Here is a 20,295-nt window from a genome sequence, read left to right on the forward strand (position 1 = left end):
CTGTTACCAAAACAGAAACCTGCACTTTCTTAAATACCCATGTACAAGCATTGTTAAATTGTTAAATTTTATGGCACTTATGCAGCCATGGGAGCAATAACAAGTCTTTGACTTCTAGGGCACAGCTTCTTGCACACCATAATTTTTATTAATAGCAGTAGGACCCAATTCAGCTGCTTGATTCATTTTTTTAAAAAAACAACCCAGTTCCCTCTGCTGCTGTCAGAAATCTTTTCTACCATTTTACTTTGGTGCTTTGGGGAAATCTGTGCCACTGTTAGCTGAAAGTTTAGTAGAAGAAAAAGTTACAGAATACTTTCATGTGAAGGTGGTGGCTCTCTGAGCTTGACACTGTGAGGTGCTGAGCACTCGGGGCTTCATGCAGCAAAGCACTTCAGCACCTACTGAGGATGAACTTAAATGATTTGCTGGAGGTGAGCCAGAGTGCTCTGTATTTGTGTGACTGAAACATTTGCACTTTGTAGTAGACCCTCTATTTATTTTGGAGGGCAGAATAAATCTTTTTTTCTTTAAAGTACATCAGAGCAAGAGAATTTTTGTTTTCTTTGGAAACACAACGTACTGAGGTGACTCAAGAGCTCCTGCCATCCTTTAGTGCTTAACCTCTAAAATGAGGGATTTGTATTTTCTCCGAAGCATTAGGATAGAATGAGCTGTGTCAGTGTAATTAAAAGAACAGGTCCAAGCACCAGTACACTTCTATAGTTTGGGTTTTTTCTTTATTGTTGTAGGGTATTCTAGGAGGAAATACCTGTTTAGGTATATATTACCCATTTTCATTTGCAGATGATTTTGTACCCAAGGGCCAAGTACTGTGTTTCTTTAGGTTTTTTGTTTAGATCTGTATTTGAAAATGTGCATCTTAGGTTAGTTTCTCAGTGTGGGGCGCTTCTTCTGAGCATCCAGACCTTTAGAAAATCTCTAAAGTCAATCACAGATGTGCCTATTAGCTGCCCATTCACCTAGTCAGTAAAGCAGAATATTTTATTCCTTTTTTTAAAGTATATTTTTCTATCATGGTGGCAAACTTTGTGCCAGCATGCACTCCTTTAAAGGTGTACTAAGATGCAAGACTTTAAGTAAGCTGTGCTGTAGGTACAAGTTCTTGGTCTGCACCACATGAGCTAGTAGTAACCTTCTTTTTGAGCGTGGCAGTTAGCAATTTATATGAAATATAGCAATCAGGAAGGAAGTAAAACAAGTAATATACATAGCACTGTAGTAGAACTTGAAAGCACATAACAGGGAATTACAGATATTTGAGGTTAAACTCCTTTTAATCTAGAAAAGAGGCTGAAATCTTGGTCTCTAATCTGATAGAGCATTCTGGAAGAGAACAAAGAGGAAAATCTCTCCCTTCCCTCAGGAGGTTGGACACTGCAAGGAGATTCAACTTTGCCTTGCCAGCCACCTTATTCTTCCCTTTGTTTGTTACAGGCTTAAATAAGATTCTTGAGAAGGCTGTTAGTATTGTCACATTGCATTAAAGCAAATCAAGCACTTACATGGCTGCAGGGAAATCGCTGGAACTTTTAATGATTTATTAAGAGAAGCGTAACTATTATGTGTTAACCATGCTGGAATGTAGTATTTTGTACTAAGTACTGTATTTAAGATGTATTTAATGCATTTGTGCAGCTTGGCCCAGTTCTGTTTCTATGGGAAATGGAGGCATACAGTTACATTATTTCCTGGCTCTCTGTGTGTTAACTTTGGGATGAATCTATTTGTTTTCCCAGTTGATTGCTTGCTTCCTTTTTAGAGAGAGAGGGAAATAAATTTAAAATCTTTTCATAGCCTTGGCTTTTCTGTTAGAATAAAAAAAAATCTAGGTTTTGCCTCATGGGTTTTACAGCGTGCATATTTATGACAAATGTAGGAATTTTCTATCCCATTAAAGTTTTGACAGATAATTTCAGCAGATAGTCCTTCAGAACAAAATAAATGCTATAACTTTTTACAAAGTCATTAAAAGCTCTTAAGTCTTTAATAGAATATGATACCTTTCAGCCTTTAAATAGCATGGGCTGATTTCCTGGCCAGGTACGTACAAGAGAGTTTTGCTGGCCAGCCCCCTTCAATGGTAGCTGAACAACAACAAAAGTCCTGTGATGGTTCAATCCTAGTTACTGAGTGCAAAAGAAAGGCAAAACAAGTGAAACAGAAGGTCAGAGCATGTGTGCAAGTATTGGCTGGCAAAAATCCCATTGAGTTGCATTATAAAATACCCAGTGGATATATTAAAAAAAAAAATAGGGTAATTGTTTTGAGAGTTTTATCAGCTCTCTGTTGATCTGGGATATTTTTGGCAGTTAAGTCTTATATTCAGTAACCTTCCATAGTGAAATATGAAAAAGTAATGTAATTCAGTCGATATGATGTACAAAACATGAGTAAAATATGGCATTTTTCTGAAGCTTGTTTGTTATAATCCATATAACAATGGGGAAATGTACTATTCTTGTGCAATAGGGATAAATCTTAATATTCTTAACGTGATTTTTCAGTATTTTTATTTTAAATCTTGAGACTTTTTTTAGTTTAGAGTTTTGGTGAGATGTAGATTTTACTTTAAAGTATGGACAGCTCATGTGCTGTGCTCATGGGATCATAGAATGCTAAGGAGCTGGAATGGACCTTAAAGGTCATCTATTCCCTACCCCTCCTGCCATGGGCAGGGACACCTCCCACTAAACCAGATTACTCAAGGCCTTCTCCAACCAGGTTTTGAACACTGCCAGGGTTGGGGCAATGCTTCGTCATAACAAAACACATCAAAAGAAAATTTTATTATCTGGAAACAAATAGAACAACAGAGAACTATCACGAGAACAAAATTCCAATATTAGGTTTATAGAAAAATCTTTTCTCAGAGAATTTCTTGTAATATAAATGCCTTAGCAGATAAATATCTAGTCTTTTAAGGCTGTAGCAAAATTGCAGATTGCATTTTGAACTGTAGCTGGATATACAGAACTAAAATAGAAATAATATCTGGAGGGGTTCCTTTCAAAGCCTATTTGTTCTATTCCAGATTTTTCTTCATATAAAATTCTACATACACACAGCAGAGACTTTCAGATTGTTTGTAATACAGCGTCATATTTAATTTTTCAATATTAAAAAGAACAGTAGGATCTAGCAAGAAATAACAAGCAAGGAGCATTTGTGTACAAACTGCAGTGTTTCTTCAGGCAAAAAGGTCTTCATCATATAGAGCATGCAAGTTTTACAGTCAAAGGTAGTTTGCCATCACGTGTAGTTTCAAATGAGAGGTGATAATACAAATGGCTGACTGGAAAGTGTTTTCATGTTCATAATTTAACTTTGTTGCTTTTTTCTTTCTCCCCACTAACTCTAATATTTCTAGTGTGATAGAGGGAGTTGTACAGACACCTGAGAGGAAGAAATCTTTCCTGTTGCAGAGCTGTTCTCTGGGTGTAGGTTTTGATCTAGAGGAAACCTAGTTAGCTTCACCAGAAATAGGACTAATGAAAGGCTTTAGCTTCTGACCTGCAGTGGAATAGTAAAGAAGTGGTGACCCCCCTCCTGGGACCTGTTTTTTTTTTCACAGCCACGAATTGTGGCCCTTTCTGGTCAAATGGTGCTGAATCCACGGTGCTCAGGTTCTGAATTTGGAGCTGAAGGATTCTTCCTGTACGAGAAATTCCAGGCCCCCTCGGAGTGCGTGCCTTGTGTGATGGCAGCAGTTTTGTCTTTGATTAGGTGACTCGTAAAGCCTGATAGATATTGCCGTGTAATTACATAGCCCCTCAGCTGGGTATCTTCTGTTTATGTTCGAAGCATTTTGCAGCTTGATATAATGCATGTAAATGATGCTCAGCAAATAGTCAGGGAACTAAAAGTCAGCAGCTGTCTCCTTTGTGCACCCATTTTCAATAATTAATTGGGTATCCTGTGACTTTTAATTGTGAGAAGGGTGGTGCTGGTTTTACAACTCCTAAATTCAGTATGATCAGAACAAAAGCTTTTTTGTTCCTAAATGCATGACTAGTACAGCTATTTCCAATTACACCAATATGAAATAAACTGTAGAGGTGTAAAATTTAATTATAACCATTAGAACTTTATACCAATTTTTACTGTTGGTAGCTCAGACAACTTACAGACTTTAAGGAATCATTCTTTATGGGCGTCATTTTCCAAAGGACATTAGAGCTCAGAGTAAATACCATTGAAGAAGTGTGTCCTTGGGCTAGGAGCTGCAGTGTCATTAATGGTTGCATAGAACCAGGAAAGCATGTTAACAAAATTCTTTTTGTTATGATCAGTGCTTTTTTTCCCAGGTGTAGGTGTGTGTTAGGTTGTCTTCAGAGTCTGTAGGAAACAGTATCTGCAGATCCTGTGGCTGGCTCTGTGGATTTGCATTCACAAGTCACTGTTAAATAAATTTAGAATTTTATTATTGATTATGGTTTCACAGTCAAGCAATCATGTTACTTCATTATGTTTATTTTTCACCAGCATATAAGTGGATTATCTGTAATGGGACAGCTGTGGGCTGCTATTGAATGTGGGTTTTGCACCTTAAGCCTGAGAGGGGTAATTCCCCCACTGCCCTCAGCCTTCGAAAAGGTTTTGGGAAACCACGAATCTCTTCCTTGCCTGCTGGAGAAAGAAGACATGTGTGAGGCTGTGGAAAATGGCATTGATTATTTTTGGAATTAACAGTGCACAGAAAGGAGACAGAAGCTGCTGTTGTAGAGGAGCTGCAGAATTCCTGATAGGATTTCCTGCTTTTCGTGCAGCCTTGTCATGTACCTTTCTCTGTCTGCCCAAGGACTCCTCAGACATTCCTGCAGAGAGCAGGGCAGCGTCCCGCTCCACGTGTGACCCCAGGTCACTTCTCTGCTGTCATGTCTTACAGCAGCAAGATGATGACCCGCAGGAACTCACTGGTACTTGGGCTTCTCCATCTGTTTTATCTGCTTTTCTGCTCGTTCTGTCAGTGCTCTGGAAGAGAAATGATCCTGACAAGTGTGTGTGCTGCTTGGCATATTAAACATGAAGATTGGGAGCGTGCTGTAAAGGCAATAGAAATAATTAGCTGTGTGTCTCTCTTTGAACTCACATTTTCCCTTAAGCAGGACTGTTCTCTGGCTGTGTGGTAGCAGTGATATTGATGCAAGGTCAGCCACTGCTGAGCTCCCAGCTCTGCTTCATCAGCTCCTCGCTGGTTTTGGCAGGGCAGTGTACTCCCCCCTCACCTGTGCCGTGCAGGCAGCGACTGAGAACAGGGAACCTTTGCAGTGCTGAGAGCCCTGACCCATTTTCAGGTTATGCAAGTCCCCAAGGGCCTTCGAATTCAGTGAGATTAATTCCCTTTTAGAAAGTGCTGAGGACAAACAAAACACTTTACTGGGGACAGGTCTGGGGAGCACCAGCACTCAGTGAGCTAGGCCTGGATTTCACACTACGCTGTTACAGTTTCAGTGATAAAAATCAATTAAAACAGAGAAATATTAGGCAGAAGGAATTTAATGTTTGTTGAATATATGTTAAATCACTGTCATAGTGGAGTGATGCTTTCAAAGGCTGTTTCACACTGGGTGAGGACCTGGCTTTCTTTTCATGTTGTCACTGTGCAGGTACCATGCCCTGCAAGAAGCAGATGGCTGAGTTCTGCCCATGGCTTATTCCTGGCCATGATTTACTCAGTGAGGACCATGGCTTATTCCTGGCCATGATTTACTCATTGAGGACCACAGGTCTGACAGCCTGGAGTTTTCACACAAAAGGTGGATAACTTTTAGCCTTTTCAGAAGGTTTACTGAAATCTTCTCTCTGAAATGGGTGCTTTGAGTTTTTGAAGAACACCTGGCATCCTTGTTTTGATCATAAAGGTGCTCAGTCTCACAGGTGAGAGCATTTTTCACGAGTCTGTTCCCTTCCACAGAATTGCACACACAAGTCCCAGCAGCAGGAACAGGAGTTCCTGAACCTACTGGCACACAGGGCCAGAGGGTACTCAGAAGTACAGAGCTGCAGGGACATACTTGAAAAGGTGACTCTGGATTTACCTGCAGTCTGACTGTGGTCCCTGTGCTGAAATTTGCAGTAGGTCATGCCAGTAGAGTACAAACACTGCAAGCATGAGAAATCATTTTTTGTTCACTTGTTCTAAATTTGTATCAGGTATCCTTGTCTCTCTTGAAGGGAGTGCTTCACTTCCAAGACTGTTTACTCTTGTCCTGCATGTTACCTCAAATGGATGCTGGCTATTTTCTGATCTGGAGTCAGATCCTGTAACTCTCAGAGATATTTATTCTGTAATTAAATAATAATACCTTTTTTGTGTGTGTTAAATTTATCTTTTTACAGTTATTCAGTGAAAAAATAAGCGGAGCAGAAGGAACAAAGTTAGATGAGGAATTTCAAGAGATGGAAAGGGTAAGAAAAGTCACATTATGTTTTGCAATATTAAGCTATAGCAGAATCAAAAATATTTCATATTTCAAGTGACTGGATGGTATTGTAGATTTACCTGAGGGAGGAAACCCTATAATGTGCTTCCAAACAGAAAGATAAAAGGATAAATGTGAATTTAACCTTGAGCCTCTTCAGCTCAGCCAAGGAAGAGGAGATGTCCACAAAGGCTGTTTGAGCAGAGGATCAGGTTCCACTGACACCTCTCGACAGTGAAGAGAAATTCCTCCAAGAAGGATGCAGAGCATCAGGAGGAACCTTCTTCCTCTGGCTATGTGGGAGTTTAGAGAAGTCCACAGTGTTAGTGAGGCTTTGTAAATATCACAAAGCCTTTGTGTCTGATAAAATGAATGATAAAAACCTAACTACTTGGGCTGGATTTTCTCCTGAGAAAAGGTTATATTTTTTAGTTTAAATCCATGTTCAGAAATTTACATGAAATTGATATGTTTGCTATCCAAACATGATGAGTTGTGTTGCAAATTAAACAATGTTACTGCCAGTTTCTGCTTTTACAGTTATGTGCTTTTTTTTAATTCCCCTTGCCTTTCTGTATATTTTTTAATGTTCATAGTAGACTTTTCTTTTTCAGAAAATTGATGTTACTAATAAAGCAGTAACAGAGCTTCTGTCCAAATCCACAGAGTATCTTCAGCCAAATCCAGGTAGGATAAGAACAATAGGTGCTGGATTTTGATGAATATTGCTTTATTACTTGGAAATTAATTCTAGGTAAATAAAATCTAATTAGGTCATCATTGTGAGGTTTCTGTCTGGAGTTCTGCAAAGTTGTTCTAAGCAAGAAGAGAGAGAGCAGGAAGTTGGCTTTGGCTGTGCTTGTATCTATTCTGCATTTGCTTTCTGCAATATTTCTAATCAGGGAGCTCCCAAGCCAGGACTGTTCAGAGGAATGTGAGTGTTGGTGAATATTTGCCTGGAGAAATGATGCTTTTTCAGTTGGGAATAAAAACCAGTTTCATATGACCCATATTGTTGAATGGCATATTTCAGCTTTGGACTATGAGGTACTGACAACAAAAAATTTACCAGTCTGAGCTGAGCTTAGTGACTTGCTTCATTATTTTGCTTGTGAAATGATTTATTGCTTTAAATAGATTAGTTTTAAAACTGGTTTTATGACTTTTTTGTTTCTTTTTCTGTGTCCCTCTTAGCATACAGAGCCAAGCTGGGGATGCTGAACACTATGTCAAAGATCAGAGGACAAGTTAAAACCACAGGCTACCCCCAGACAGAGGGACTCCTGGGAGACTGCATGATACGGTATGGCAGAGAGCTGGGCGATGATTCTATGTTTGGTGAGTTTGTGCATCTCCTCTGCCAATATTTCAGCATAAAGTTCTTTGCAAAATATTACTCACTGACATAACCTGTGTAGTTGGCCACTGCAGGTAAGAGGGAAGGTTAAGTGCAGGGAGCAGGGGATGATGGATACAGCTCAGAAACAGGATGCTCCTGCACATTTGTCCTCCTCTGTTGCAGGTGAGCCTGTCTGATCATCCCTGTTATTAACCATTTTAGTTTCCAAGTTGCCAAATCTAAGTAATTTAGGGTGATTCTTAAATGCAGTTTATTTCTTTTAACCTTTATATAAAAATGGTTATACTCAATTTGAGAAGCAAACTAAGGGAAAAAATTATTGTAGAAAGAAATAAGCAACAACACTGGATGACTTCTGTTTAATAATGACCTATGCAAAAACAGTAGGGAGAACAATTTTTTTTCCCCTGGTATCTGTCAGGGAAAAAAACCTGCATTGTAATTCAGAACAAAAATTTTCTATTTCTAGTTTTCTATAGGGAACAAGCATAACTTGCATTATTTTCTTTTTTACTCTTCAAGGGACTGCAACAGATACAAAGATACCTGTTTGAAATGACTGTTTTAAAAGACAAATTTTCTGCTTTTACATATCTTGAGATATAAGAGCCTATTCTTTACCACAGGCCTTGCACTACTGGATGCTGGTGAGAGCATGAAGCAAATGGCAGAAGTGAAGGACTCGCTTGACATTAATGTCAAACAAAATTTTATTGATCCTCTACAGTTGTTGCAGGACAAAGATTTAAAAGAGATTGGGGTAAGTTTTCCAGGGTAAAGCTTCACTTACAAACAATCAGAGTCAAATCAAACTCTAGTTCCCTGAGATATTTTTCTTGAAAGCAATAAGGTAAATAAATTTTGTTGTAATAGATTTTCTCTCTAGCAAAACAGTGACAAAATCTGCTTAGAATCACTGTGTGGCTATTTCTCCCTTGTCTAACTTATTCAATTTGCTGTATTGCTTGGACAGTCAGTACAAGGATACTGAAGAGAATTCTATTCTTTATTTTTCTGCTGTTTTATTTTAATGAACATTTTTATTAATGCTTATGAACATGTGAGTGGGCTGTGATTTACTGCTAGTGATTATCCTATCTTATCATCTCTGTCAGCCTAAAGCTGTTTATAATGGAGAATGAATATAACTGTTAAAAAAGGCTTTTCAGGGCAAACACAGAATGATGTGAATAGTGTCATAAAATGTTGAAGTGCCATATGCCACTATAGGAAAAATATAGGACACTAAGGAACACATTTTTAACCTTTAGAGTTAAGTTTTTCAGTGTTTTTGTTTACAATGTGACAATTCAACGAAGGCCAGGCAGTCTTTGAGTCTGTTGATTCCAATGGATTTGGGTAATAAGCAAGTTAAAACCCTGATGAAATGCAGAAATGAAAGTTATTTTATTTGTTTTCACATAAATGAATGTGGAAAGCATAGCAAAAAGATAGCAATAATGTCTGTAGCTGTCTCCTTTGATGCATAACTGTTTTCTGTTGTGTTCTTCTGAGCTGATGAAAGGAAATCGTTTGATGTTAGCTTTAATGAGCATTTTGTACTGTCACTTTGAGTCCATTGTGTGTGTCTGTCAGTCCCATGATTTTTGGCAACAGAAAAGCTTGTGTAGTTGTATCAGATAGAAGTGTCAAGTTGATACCTAACAAGGACAGCAAGAATACAAGATTTGCTGGAGCACTGCTTTATGAGGGGAATATAGCCCTTAAACTTTTAGTTGTCATATTGCAGATAATTCAAGACATAAAATTGAATTACATGTACAATACGGTGACACGCAAATGTTCAGGTTGGATCCCACTTCTCTCAACAGCTCAGAGAATCTGAGCTGTTGCACATTTAGTGAAGTCCATGAGGTGGATGTCTACGATTGGCAAATCAAGGTAGCCAGTACCCCAGGTGCTACCAAAGGGCTCTTTATTTAAAATTTCATTCATGTGTGTGGCCCTACACTTACCTGATGCTGCCTTGGGTCAGAGGGATGGACTGTACAAATCTCTGAGCTTTGTATTTCTTTAAGTCTGCATGTATTTCCACCACCACTGATGTTTCCTTAAATTGCAGTGTGTGTGTTTGGGCCATATCCCATTTGGTCCTTCCCATGAACGTTGTGTCTCTTTTAGCACCACTTGAAGAAACTGGAAGGACGCCGCTTGGATTATGATTATAAAAAGAAGCGTTTTGGAAAGATACCGGATGAAGAAGTTAAACAAGCCGTAGAAAAATTTGAAGAGTCAAAGGAACTGGCTGAAAGAAGCATGTTCAATTTCTTAGAAAATGATGTAAGTCTGTGCTGCTTCTTTGTTTGCTGCACTGCATCCTGGAGGGGCAAATGTGTGGGATTGGTTAAAGCCAGTCCCATCCTTCACAGGAGACAAGGTCTGGAAGCAGAAACTCTGCCTCCTCCCACTTTTAAATCCTCTGTCAGAGAAGAACACAATGCACAGCAGGGAATGGGAGAACTCAAGAACTCAGGAATTTCTTGTGGAGATACTGTGACTCAGACAAGATGGTCACAGAGGCCTCAAGTAGGACTAGCTGAGAGTAAAATGCAGTTTGGTCAGTGAGAGGGTGAAGGTCGGGAAATTGGTATAGTCAAGACCTGCTGCTGAAAGTATAAGCAAGGGCATGTACCCTCTGTGCTTTCTGAATTTTAGCTCACTTATAGTCAAAACTTTGCTGCTGATGTGGAGTCTCTGAATGATTTTACCTCTGACAATCATTACTATTGCTCTTTGGCTCTGCAATGTCCATAGAGTGAGTTTGTAGCTTGAGCTCAGGTATGTGGACTTTGGCTCAAAGTCCAAGTCCATCATGAAATTCTGTCTAAATAAGGAGCAGCTGTGGCCATTCAGGATAATCCTCTCTTCTGTCCACACACAGAGGAATAGCAGGATGTGCTTTCTCCTGAGTAATTATGGAATTGTAGGAAAAGAGAGCTGGACCTATTTGAGCTTATTCCAAAGCTTTCTCACCTCCTGTAGATGCAGCATCACAGACAACACACTTCCAAAGTAAGAAGTGTGCTATCTTTTTTCTGTGAGCAAACTGCAACAGGGAGGAGCTATGAAGTGGGAATATTTTAATTGCAAGCAACTTCTCCCTCTATGCACACCCAGTTATAAACCAGCCTGTAGCTCCTGGACTGTTTGTAAGTGGGACACATTTGTTACAGCAGTGTACAGTGTAAGGCAGTTAAGCCTCTTGCTGTTTTACCAGGGCAGGTTAATGAGGGCAGCAAAATCTGGAACATGCTCTTATCAACAATTTCAGCACTGTTCCACTGTAGGCTCTTCCAGTTGCCTGGTTCCAGTGGATGTGTGTTTTATAATTCTGCCTTTCATAAGCAGCTGAGAAATGTTTCAGGTACTGTTTATCATTAGTCAAAGCACCAAACTGAGGACAAAACAGTGCAGGGATTCAACTGGTTTAGCTCAGCCACTAGAAAACAAATGAGTTATGCATTCTAGTATAGCTAATTCTGCCTTTGGGAGGGGATGAACTGAATATCCCTCTGAAGTTTTTTCCATACCCATTTCCTATTGTTTCTGTTTAAAGAAAACTCTGTGCTCTTTCCCTTCCATTTTCATGCTGACCCAGTTGTCTGTCCTCCTGAAACTTCTCATTACAGCCTCGTTGTCTAACCCCAAATGGTCTCACTATGTTTGCAGAGATCTTAACTGCAATCACTTCCTTCTGATCCTTTCCAGTTGCCCAAGTGTCTCCCTCTCTTGGTCTTCTTGCCCTGAAGTCTATTTTCTGGGCTCTGGTTCCCAGCCATCTTGCCAGGTGCCTTTCCCAGGCTCAGTCCTGATCCCCATCTTTCTCAGGTTTCTGCACAGCCAGTTCCAGACCTCCCACGTCGACACTGTTGCATGCACTTCTTATCAGCTCCATCTTCCTGCCATTCCCACACAGCCAGTCCCAGCTTCATCTTCCTAAGTAGGTTTTAGTCCCCCAAGTTTCTCTGGCTCTTTCCCAGTCTCTCTCTTCTCCTAATGCACAACTCTATATTTCTCCTGGCTCTTAGTCGGCTTGTTTGGATCGTCCTTCATCCATTTTCTCTGACCACCAATCCAAACCCCAGGCACGTTGTGTGTTGTCCTCAGCTGTTTATATTACTTTCTTCTGACTGTGATGGAATTGTATCAGCTGTTGGTTTGGTTCTGTGCATTTCATTTCTTTGTGCTGTGTGAGAGTGTTTGGCTCTCTTGGAGTCCTGGCAGTATTTTTAATGATCTTTTTAACTGAGTAAAAGCAGACAAAGTATAACACAAAATTGCCATGGGTCCATAAAACATTTGTAGAAAGTTTACTCAGATATTTTCTTATGATCCAATGTCTGAAGACATCATGATGGAATGGAAAGATGTCAGACTTCTTGGGGTCTGTCTTCTTAACGTTGTCTTGAAGAAGACAAATATCTGTTACTGCTCCATACCCCATACAGCTTGAACTTTTCAGCTTGTGTTAGGGGAATGAGATTATGTGTTACCTCGTGAATAAAAATATTTTGGTTTTTCCATCTCCTTCACATTCTCCCTTTCCTCATCGTTCATATTTTTGAATGATTGGCTAATACATTTTAAATCCAAGTAGATAAATTATGTTTCGTTTATCAGTTTATAAATGCTGCCATCTAGTGAGGTAAGTCCAGATCCTTTCAGAACTGCAATTTGTAAACATTGATAATAAACTGCAATGAGTCTGAGTCATAAGAGCTGTCACAGTGTAATTTCTTCCAGCATTGATCAGAAAAGCTCCACTTTCACCTGCTAAGGGGTCATGTCCTATTATATGGTTTGGGCTTGGGTGTTGACAGACAGCTGGCTTGGAAGTTGAAAGCAGAAGGGATTTGCACATTGTGAAAGGAAATGACTCAAGGACCCTGCCCTGAGTTAGTGACCTAGAAGTTACACCTCAGTTTTGTTCAGTTTCCAACTGCCAGTTTCTTTGATAGAATCACATGTGCTCTTTCCCAATAACCTCTACAAGGTACTGTGGTCTTTTGAGATACGAGGTCTGTTTTAAATGATCTGTTTGTTTATCCTTCAGCTGAATGCACTGCAGTGCCCTTACAACTATTTTCCTCTCCGTCTTTCAGGTAGAACAAGTCAGCCAGTTGGCTGTGTTTGTAGAAGCAGCACTAGATTACCATAAACAATCCACAGAAATTTTGGAGGATCTGCAGAGCAAGCTGCAAAACCGGTAAGACTGAACCCCTCAGAAAATGTTGAACCTCTTTTGCAGCCGAGGTTTGCAACGTTGGAAAGTCACTGAAGCAAGAGATCTTGTAGCACCACCTCCCAGATGCTGTTTGCTGTGCTTTGTGCCAGACTGTGCTTTAAACCCCTGCCACCTGGCAGCTTCTTGCTGTGCTGGGAGACTTTAATGTAACACAGGATCTGCCCAGGGAGCTCAGAGTGTGTGCAGAGTCTCTCCCATCTGTGGAGGTTAATGAGGACAGCCTCCCTTTGTTTGGAGGTTTATTCCAACTTGCATACTTTGAGTTGTGTTTTGGAGGCTTTGCTTGGAAGTTGGCCTGTTTTTATTGAGATTAAGGGGTATAACAAAATTCTGCAGCACAGTAAGGAACCAGCCAGCTGGCCAGGAACAGAGCTGTGCTGTAACACAGGTATGAAAGGCCCAGGTACTTTGTGTCGTCCTAAGAGAAGGGAGAAATGCTGCTGTTGTTAATGTCACTCAGAGAACCAGAGACCTGAGTGTCACTGCGGTGTAGGCAGAGTCAAGGAAACTGCCTGGGGCTTTCAGCTCAGGGTGGCTGTGGGGGCTGTGAGTGTGGGCATGAGGGCAGCTGTGTCTGCAGACACCCTGTGCCATCCCAGCTGGAAGGGCCAGGGCACAAGGAGCTCTCAGCTGGGGCATACACAGCAAGAGGTACTAGACAATTTTGCTGGCTAAATGGTTGTTTCCTATTTCCCCTGATAAAAGGGCCATGTGGGAGATGCAGTCCCTGGGCCTCTGTCCTGGATGTGTTTCTCCATGTGTCATTTGCAGCTGAGTTTTCCAGAGAGCTCATTCCTGCAGCGTGTGCTGAGCTCAGTGGCAGCTGTGGGTGCTCATCACTTCTCAAACTCAGGCTGTTAAGCTTTATGCCTCTGTCAGCAGGACCAAAGTATTAAATAAATTAGGGGCTTGTTGAAATTCAAGTATTGCACGAGAATTGAGCAGCTTTTAGTCAAAACACACACTCCCCCCCAAAAAAATGAAAACCAAGCCAACCAACCAAAAGAACCAACACCATAAAACAGAAACACAAACCCACCAAAAGAAACCTAAAACCAAAACCAGCAGAAGATTTTCTTACTCCACTTTTCCAACAGCAAAGCACTTAACCTGAGCTTAAGTTCTGGAAGTATTTCTTCTTTCTTTCTTCCTAAATAAATCTCTGTCTGCTCTTCTCTGTGTTACAGAATAAATGTAGCATCTAGTCGGCCTAAGCGTGAATTTAAGCCAAAGCCTGTAATAACTACAACTCTGGAAATTGGTGATAATCAGCAGCACAATGGGATTGCCTATAGTTCTTCCATAAAATCGTCAGGTAAGTCTGTCACCACAGAATGAATGTGTCTCTAGATGTTTTGCCAGATTGTTGCTTGAGGTATTTCTTGCACCGTGAGAACAGTGGATCCATCAGGCACCAGTATCTGTGCATCTGACTCCGGATTGTTTCCAAGATTTCAAAACAGAATTGTGAAGCAGGGTTCCTCTCAACAGACTCTCACCTCTCTGAGGTTTAGGTGTAGCACTGTCCTTGTCTCTTAGGTCTCTGAATTGCCACTGAGGGTGGGAGGAGAGAGAAGGAGAGGCACTTGCAGAAAACAGTTCATTTCTTGCAGACGGATGCCTGCAGTGGGTGTGTTTGAGCACAGTCTGGAGTATCTCCAGGTGCTATTTTTTCTCCACAGTCTGAGAGCATAAATGATCTGTACAGGATATCAAATATTAGCTGTGTAAAATTCAGAGAGATGACTCCCACCCTTACTGATTTTAACATCTTTTGCCTTTACTGTCCCTATATTATGCACCAAAGTGTGTGCATTAATGAACTGAAGTACTTAGGTACCTGTTGGTGTGAGTTTAGGACCCTTTCCTTTGATTAGACCCTGATTTCACAAAAAAAAGAAGGTCAACTTTTGAAAGTTGTGTGAATAGTAATAATCAGTAAGGTTACACTGCTCATTGAAATAGCTTTTCCTTGTCTCAGAATTAAACTATTTTGCCCTATCTGCTTAATGACTACACTGTATGATTAGCTGAGCCCAGGTAAAAAACCAAACCAATTAACCCCCCAAGCAAACAAAAAACCCCAAACAAAACCCAAATGACAATGTGCAAAGAATAGAGAATGAAAAAACCTGAGATTTTTCCATAAACATTATTTGGAAGGAAAATCGAGGAGAAGTAGTGAGCCAAAGGTTCCCTTCTGTATTTGGCATGGAATCTAGGATCTTTTCCTGAAGGTTTGTTGGCTTTTTTTTCTCATAACTCTCCGGTTTCTTCTTCCCTCCAGTCTTGTTTCTTTTTAAAGGTTGTTGGGAGAGAAATGAGAGAACTATAAATGAAGGAATAAAGCTTGGAGCTGTAACTTTATGCATCTTCTAATGTCTCTTTAATTTTCTTGCACTGTGCTACAAGAGGAAACCATTATACAATCCATACTGAAGGGCACTTGCAGCAGTTTGGCAGCACAAATCCACCCAGCAAGATCTGATTCCTTGATTTATTTGAAACTCCTCATGCTGCCTGAACACTGAGTTTTTGTGTTGCTGTCTAATGTGAGATGGAGGGAGACAACCCCCTCTGCACATTCTCTCAGGTCACACCAGTGGTTCCTAAGATTTGTGACACAAGGACACATTTCATCCAAAGCACTGGAGGTGTTTGCAGGGATCAGTGACTTCCTTGGTATTTTCACAGCACATGTGGATGAAAGAGCAAAAACATAGCAACTTTATTAAAAATTGCCATAAAATTTCTTGGCCCTATCAGCTACTTATCAAATTATAGGCTTTTTTCCCCCATTTTGCATGTGCAGTGGAGAAAGGAGATTCAGATTCTGCATTTGTGTATAAACTAGTGTGTCAAACCACATTACAGTGGTTTATCATTGCCATCCAGCAGTTGTTCCAAGATGTACTTTAAGGATAATCAATCCTGCCTTTGGGAGAAAGAAAGATGAAGACTTTTCAAGGTTGCTTCCAGCAATCTTAGTTAAAGAAAAATCTCAGTTTTAATTAGCTAAAAGTCAGTGAAAACTGAAAAATAAATGACCACTGATCACTAAGATAGGGAAGGAGTGAGGCACTTCCATTCATTGGCTCCATTCTTGGACTGTAACACCAACCATTTACATATCACTGAATGAGGGGTTGTCACTGCTTCACTCCCTTACTGCTGTCAGAATGGAAAAGAAATAAAACCACCATAAAAGAGATGAAAAGGAGAAATAGGATATACGTAATAATTGTTGCCATACTTAAGTGTTGCTAATAACATTAGAAAGACCATGTGTCCTGTTTTTTTCCTCCTGAAGAAGCTGTGGATGCTGTGCTTACCTCCCCAGCAGGTACAAATCATCACTGAAATCACTGTTCATTCTCTTTTGTTTTCCTATTCCTAGTCAAACATTGTCCATATGGATTTCTGTGAACTGCAGTGGGCTCAATATGCCCTGCTCATAAATGGGGAAACCTCTCTGTCCCTTTTTAAAATTGGAATAATGAAACAGATTCGATTTTTTTATGGTCTGTGATTTAGAAATGAGAACCAGGCAGTTCTAAGCAAAATTGCTAAACGTCTTAAAGTCTCCATGAGATGGGGAGATAGCATTATAATCACCTTCTTTTTGTTTAAAAAGCTGACCTCCCCATCCTACCCAAAAAAGTACTTTCATGCTTCATTTTCCCTGCTTCCATATTGACCCTATCAAAATACAGATCTTTAATTTCTCCAATACTGTCCCTCAAGGTAAGTAGTGTCTTGGTATTCAGCAAACCCTTGGAGATCTGCAGGACAGTTCAAAGCAAGATGTGACACATTCAGCACAACTGCCATGGTACAGTTCTGAGCATGGAAATTACTTTTCCCATGTTTCACAATAGTTTTTCAAGTTCAGCATCAGCTTCTTGGAGCAGAAATGGTATTTTCCTTTGCATGGTCTCTAACATGTGAGGATTATTTACTACTTATGACTTGCACACATTTGCAGGGCTAGATTCACATAAACCTAATTTTTATGCTGTTGGGAGTTATTAGACTGCTTTGAGTAAGTGCAGATAAAAAAATCTCTAGTTCTAATTCATTGTTATCCTCATTAATGAGCTGCAGCTGTGAGCATCGTCTGGCTCAGTTTAGAACTCTTTAATTGCTGTATTACATCATGCCTTTCACTCAGTTTGTTTGTCAGGTTTGACTGTGATATGAAATATATGTATCTGGTTGCCACATGCTGGAATTTAACATAAGCATCTAAGTGTTTACTCACTTCAGCTATGAGGGAGACTGGGATTAATTATCTTAGCAAGCTTCCAGTTTGTGATTATTAAGATCTTGCTACCTTATGTATATAGCATGGTATAGAAGAGTAGATGCAGGTACAGGCAGTTACTCCTTCCCTTTGGGGAAAACAAACAAAAACCCCAAACCATCGTTGAATGGCATTCTGGTTCCATCCTGTAACACTCCAGGAATCACAGAGGGCTTCTTGGTTACCCTCATTTTGTGCTGCCTAGATCTGAGTGGTCTGGAAAATAACGACAGTTCTTTTTTGACTGTGACAGGGAAGTAAACTAGAGAAATGAAAGAGGTGCATATGGAGTTGCACATTAACATAAACCCTGTTTGCAGAAATAGAAGAGTGCAATTGATTCAGCTGAAACCTCTGCAACAAATGTGCAAGTATTTAATGGACAGCAAAAGGTGGGAGTGGTGCCAGCAGTTCTGTGATGTTAAGCAGTGTGTGTTGCACACTGTCAGGCAGTGCTGCCCCCTTACCTTTGTCAGGGAAGCTGTGTCTCATTGGATTATACAGTAGCAGCAGCTGCCTGACTCTAATGAAGACTTTGACTGATCCTACAGCCTGGAGTGAAACCGGTTGTGCTGGCTGTGACCATTATTTAACAACCTTTCCAGGCTGCCAGACGTTTCTTTGCAGTTCTTTGGAGCTTAAAATGAACCAAATGTGATCCATCTCCTATCAGGTACTTCAGTGTCAGAAATTAACTGGCTTGCAGTAACAAATTAGCCCCATCGGAGCAGCTGGGGAAGGCGAGGAACTCTGTCAATTATTCTGATCACCACTGTCTGCTCTTGACAGTTCCAGAGAGCTGGTACCAGTTCTACCTTGGCAAAGGCTGAGAATAACTCAGCTATTTATAAACACAATCAGTCCATTTTCAGTTTTAAACATGATCAGTCCATTTTTGCTGGGCAACTGGCTCATCATCTCTTTTTCTGCTTGGAGTATTTCAGCAAATATATGACAGCCAAGCTTTCACCTGTACCAGGCTATTAGGGTAGCTGTGATTCAGTTGGTTCTTGTAAGACTTTGTCACTACCCTGAGCCTTCCACAGGGAGAGGATGAGTCTGGCATTGACAGTGCTGCTCTGGGGAGGTTTGCTGAGTCTCTTGTTGGCACTTCTCTTCAATTGTTATAAATAAAAGCTGTCTTCTGTTGCTGTCAAGGGTAAAATATACCCACAAAAGAGAAAAGTAATTCCTACTTTCCAGTTTTGACACCAGATATTGCTCCCAATTGTATTATTGTCAGTTTAAAAGATGCTTTCACGTGACTGTTCTCACTGAGTAAGTACCACTAGTTGTTAGCTGGTTTCCTTAAGAGATTTCTCCTAATTCCTCTATCTAGAAAATGCCCAAACAGTTACTTTTTAGTAGTTTCCTATGCATTACCATGATTAACAGCTTAGAATGCATTTTGCCATTTTAGCTATTATATCTGTATTGCATTACCAGCTGCTTGCAGGTTTACCCAGTAAAAAATGACGGCTGGGAGAGTCAAGACTGGAATATTTGAGTATTGCTGCAATGTTCCCAATAAGACAACCTGAATAATTTAAAATAAGTTCTAGTGTTCTAGAGGTGTCGTGCTACAAGGTGTAGTACTCCCCTTTGCAAGGCAGCAGCATTAAGTTTTTTTCCCTATTCTTCATTTATAAATGTATTTCAAATTACCAGATTTCTACTTGGATACATTGCATATGTTATTGAAAAATCTGTTATGGCTGAACTACTGTTGAACCATGGGCTAGTCCTTGACCACAGAGCTGAGCTTTACAATGTGAACATAAATTATTCTGATAAAATGTATTCTAATTACTCATAAATATGAATGTTACATATATAGTGGTACCAAAAATCCAAGCTAATTAACACTCCTCCATGAGAATATCTTTATAAAAGGTATTTACTGCATTTATAAGGGAAACTTTTTTTTTTTTAATGTTTAAGGGTGATTTGGAGTTAAGATCTTTATAGGGTAAACAATGTAAATCACAAGAACAGCCAGATATTGTATCAGAAAACTCTTTTCATCCCTAAAATAATTTGACAGGTACCTTTGTTCCCACCATAGCCTTTGCCTTAGCTCAGATGGAGGATGTGTAAAACAAAGGACTTGAGCACACGAGCTCAGCAAGCAGTAACCCAGAAGTGTCACAGGTGAGGATGGAAGCCTTAACACAGGCTGGAACCCTGGCTCCTTCCAGGCACGTGTGCTGTGAAAATGCAGGTGCCTGCCTCAGGCAGCAGGGCTGTGTTTGTAGGACAGGCCACGAGCCCCTGCCTCTGGTAGGTATTCCCACAGGATAAATTGAAAGGATTCCTTGTCATTTCCCCTGTTGATTCTTCCATTTCCTCAACTCCTGCCCTTCCGATTTCCTCTGGCAGCTGCTCCAGACGGAGCACAGGGGTTTTGACAACTGATTACTCAAACCCTCAGTTTGAGATAAACATCCTTTTGAAAGGGAAGGCAACTGGGAATGAAAGAGGAGTAGCATCTGAACTTAAGGGACAAACAGAATTATTTTTTAAACTTATAACTTATACTAATCTTGTATTTTACATGTAGAAGCACCAGATGTTAATGAGTAAAAGCCATGGGAAAGCTGTTGCTGGTGACATGACAGCAGGGTTACTTTTTTGAGCCCTTGTTTTGTGCTTGGTGGCTGATGGGATGCTGTGAAGCTCAATTAATGTGGTTGTTTTTTCTGTCACTGGGGCAGGTTCTTCAGTGCACATGGATCAGCCTTGCTGCCAAGCTCTCTATGACTTTGAGCCAGAAAATGAAGGCGAGCTTGGGTTTAAGGAAGGGGACATCATAACTTTGACCAATCAGATTGATGAGAATTGGTATGAGGGGATGTTAAATGGAGAGTCTGGCTTCTTCCCCATTAATTATGTTGAAGTGATAGTTCCCTTGCCTCAGTGA

At 40.3% G+C, this 20,295-nt stretch overlaps 1 protein-coding gene across 1 annotated transcript in view; it reads left to right on the top strand.

Annotated features, from left to right (window-relative positions):
- The window catches only part of SH3GL3 (SH3 domain containing GRB2 like 3, endophilin A3), a gene marked incomplete at both ends in the record, with an annotated part of 42,462 nt that extends 22,167 nt beyond the window's left edge, over positions 1-20,295 (top strand). Inside the window, 8 exons of the mRNA XM_082290940.1 lie at positions 6,364-6,432; positions 7,061-7,133; positions 7,641-7,784; positions 8,433-8,566; positions 9,949-10,107; positions 12,930-13,033; positions 14,260-14,387; positions 20,090-20,295. Of these exons, the coding sequence (XP_082147066.1) occupies positions 6,364-6,432; positions 7,061-7,133; positions 7,641-7,784; positions 8,433-8,566; positions 9,949-10,107; positions 12,930-13,033; positions 14,260-14,387; positions 20,090-20,295 (1,017 nt within the window). The remainder of the gene's footprint in view (positions 1-6,363; positions 6,433-7,060; positions 7,134-7,640; positions 7,785-8,432; positions 8,567-9,948; positions 10,108-12,929; positions 13,034-14,259; positions 14,388-20,089) is intronic.

The sequence above is a fragment of the Coloeus monedula genome (genome assembly GCF_965178545.1).
Source record: "Coloeus monedula genome assembly, chromosome: 14".
Classification (NCBI taxonomy): Eukaryota; Metazoa; Chordata; class Aves; order Passeriformes; family Corvidae; genus Coloeus; species Coloeus monedula.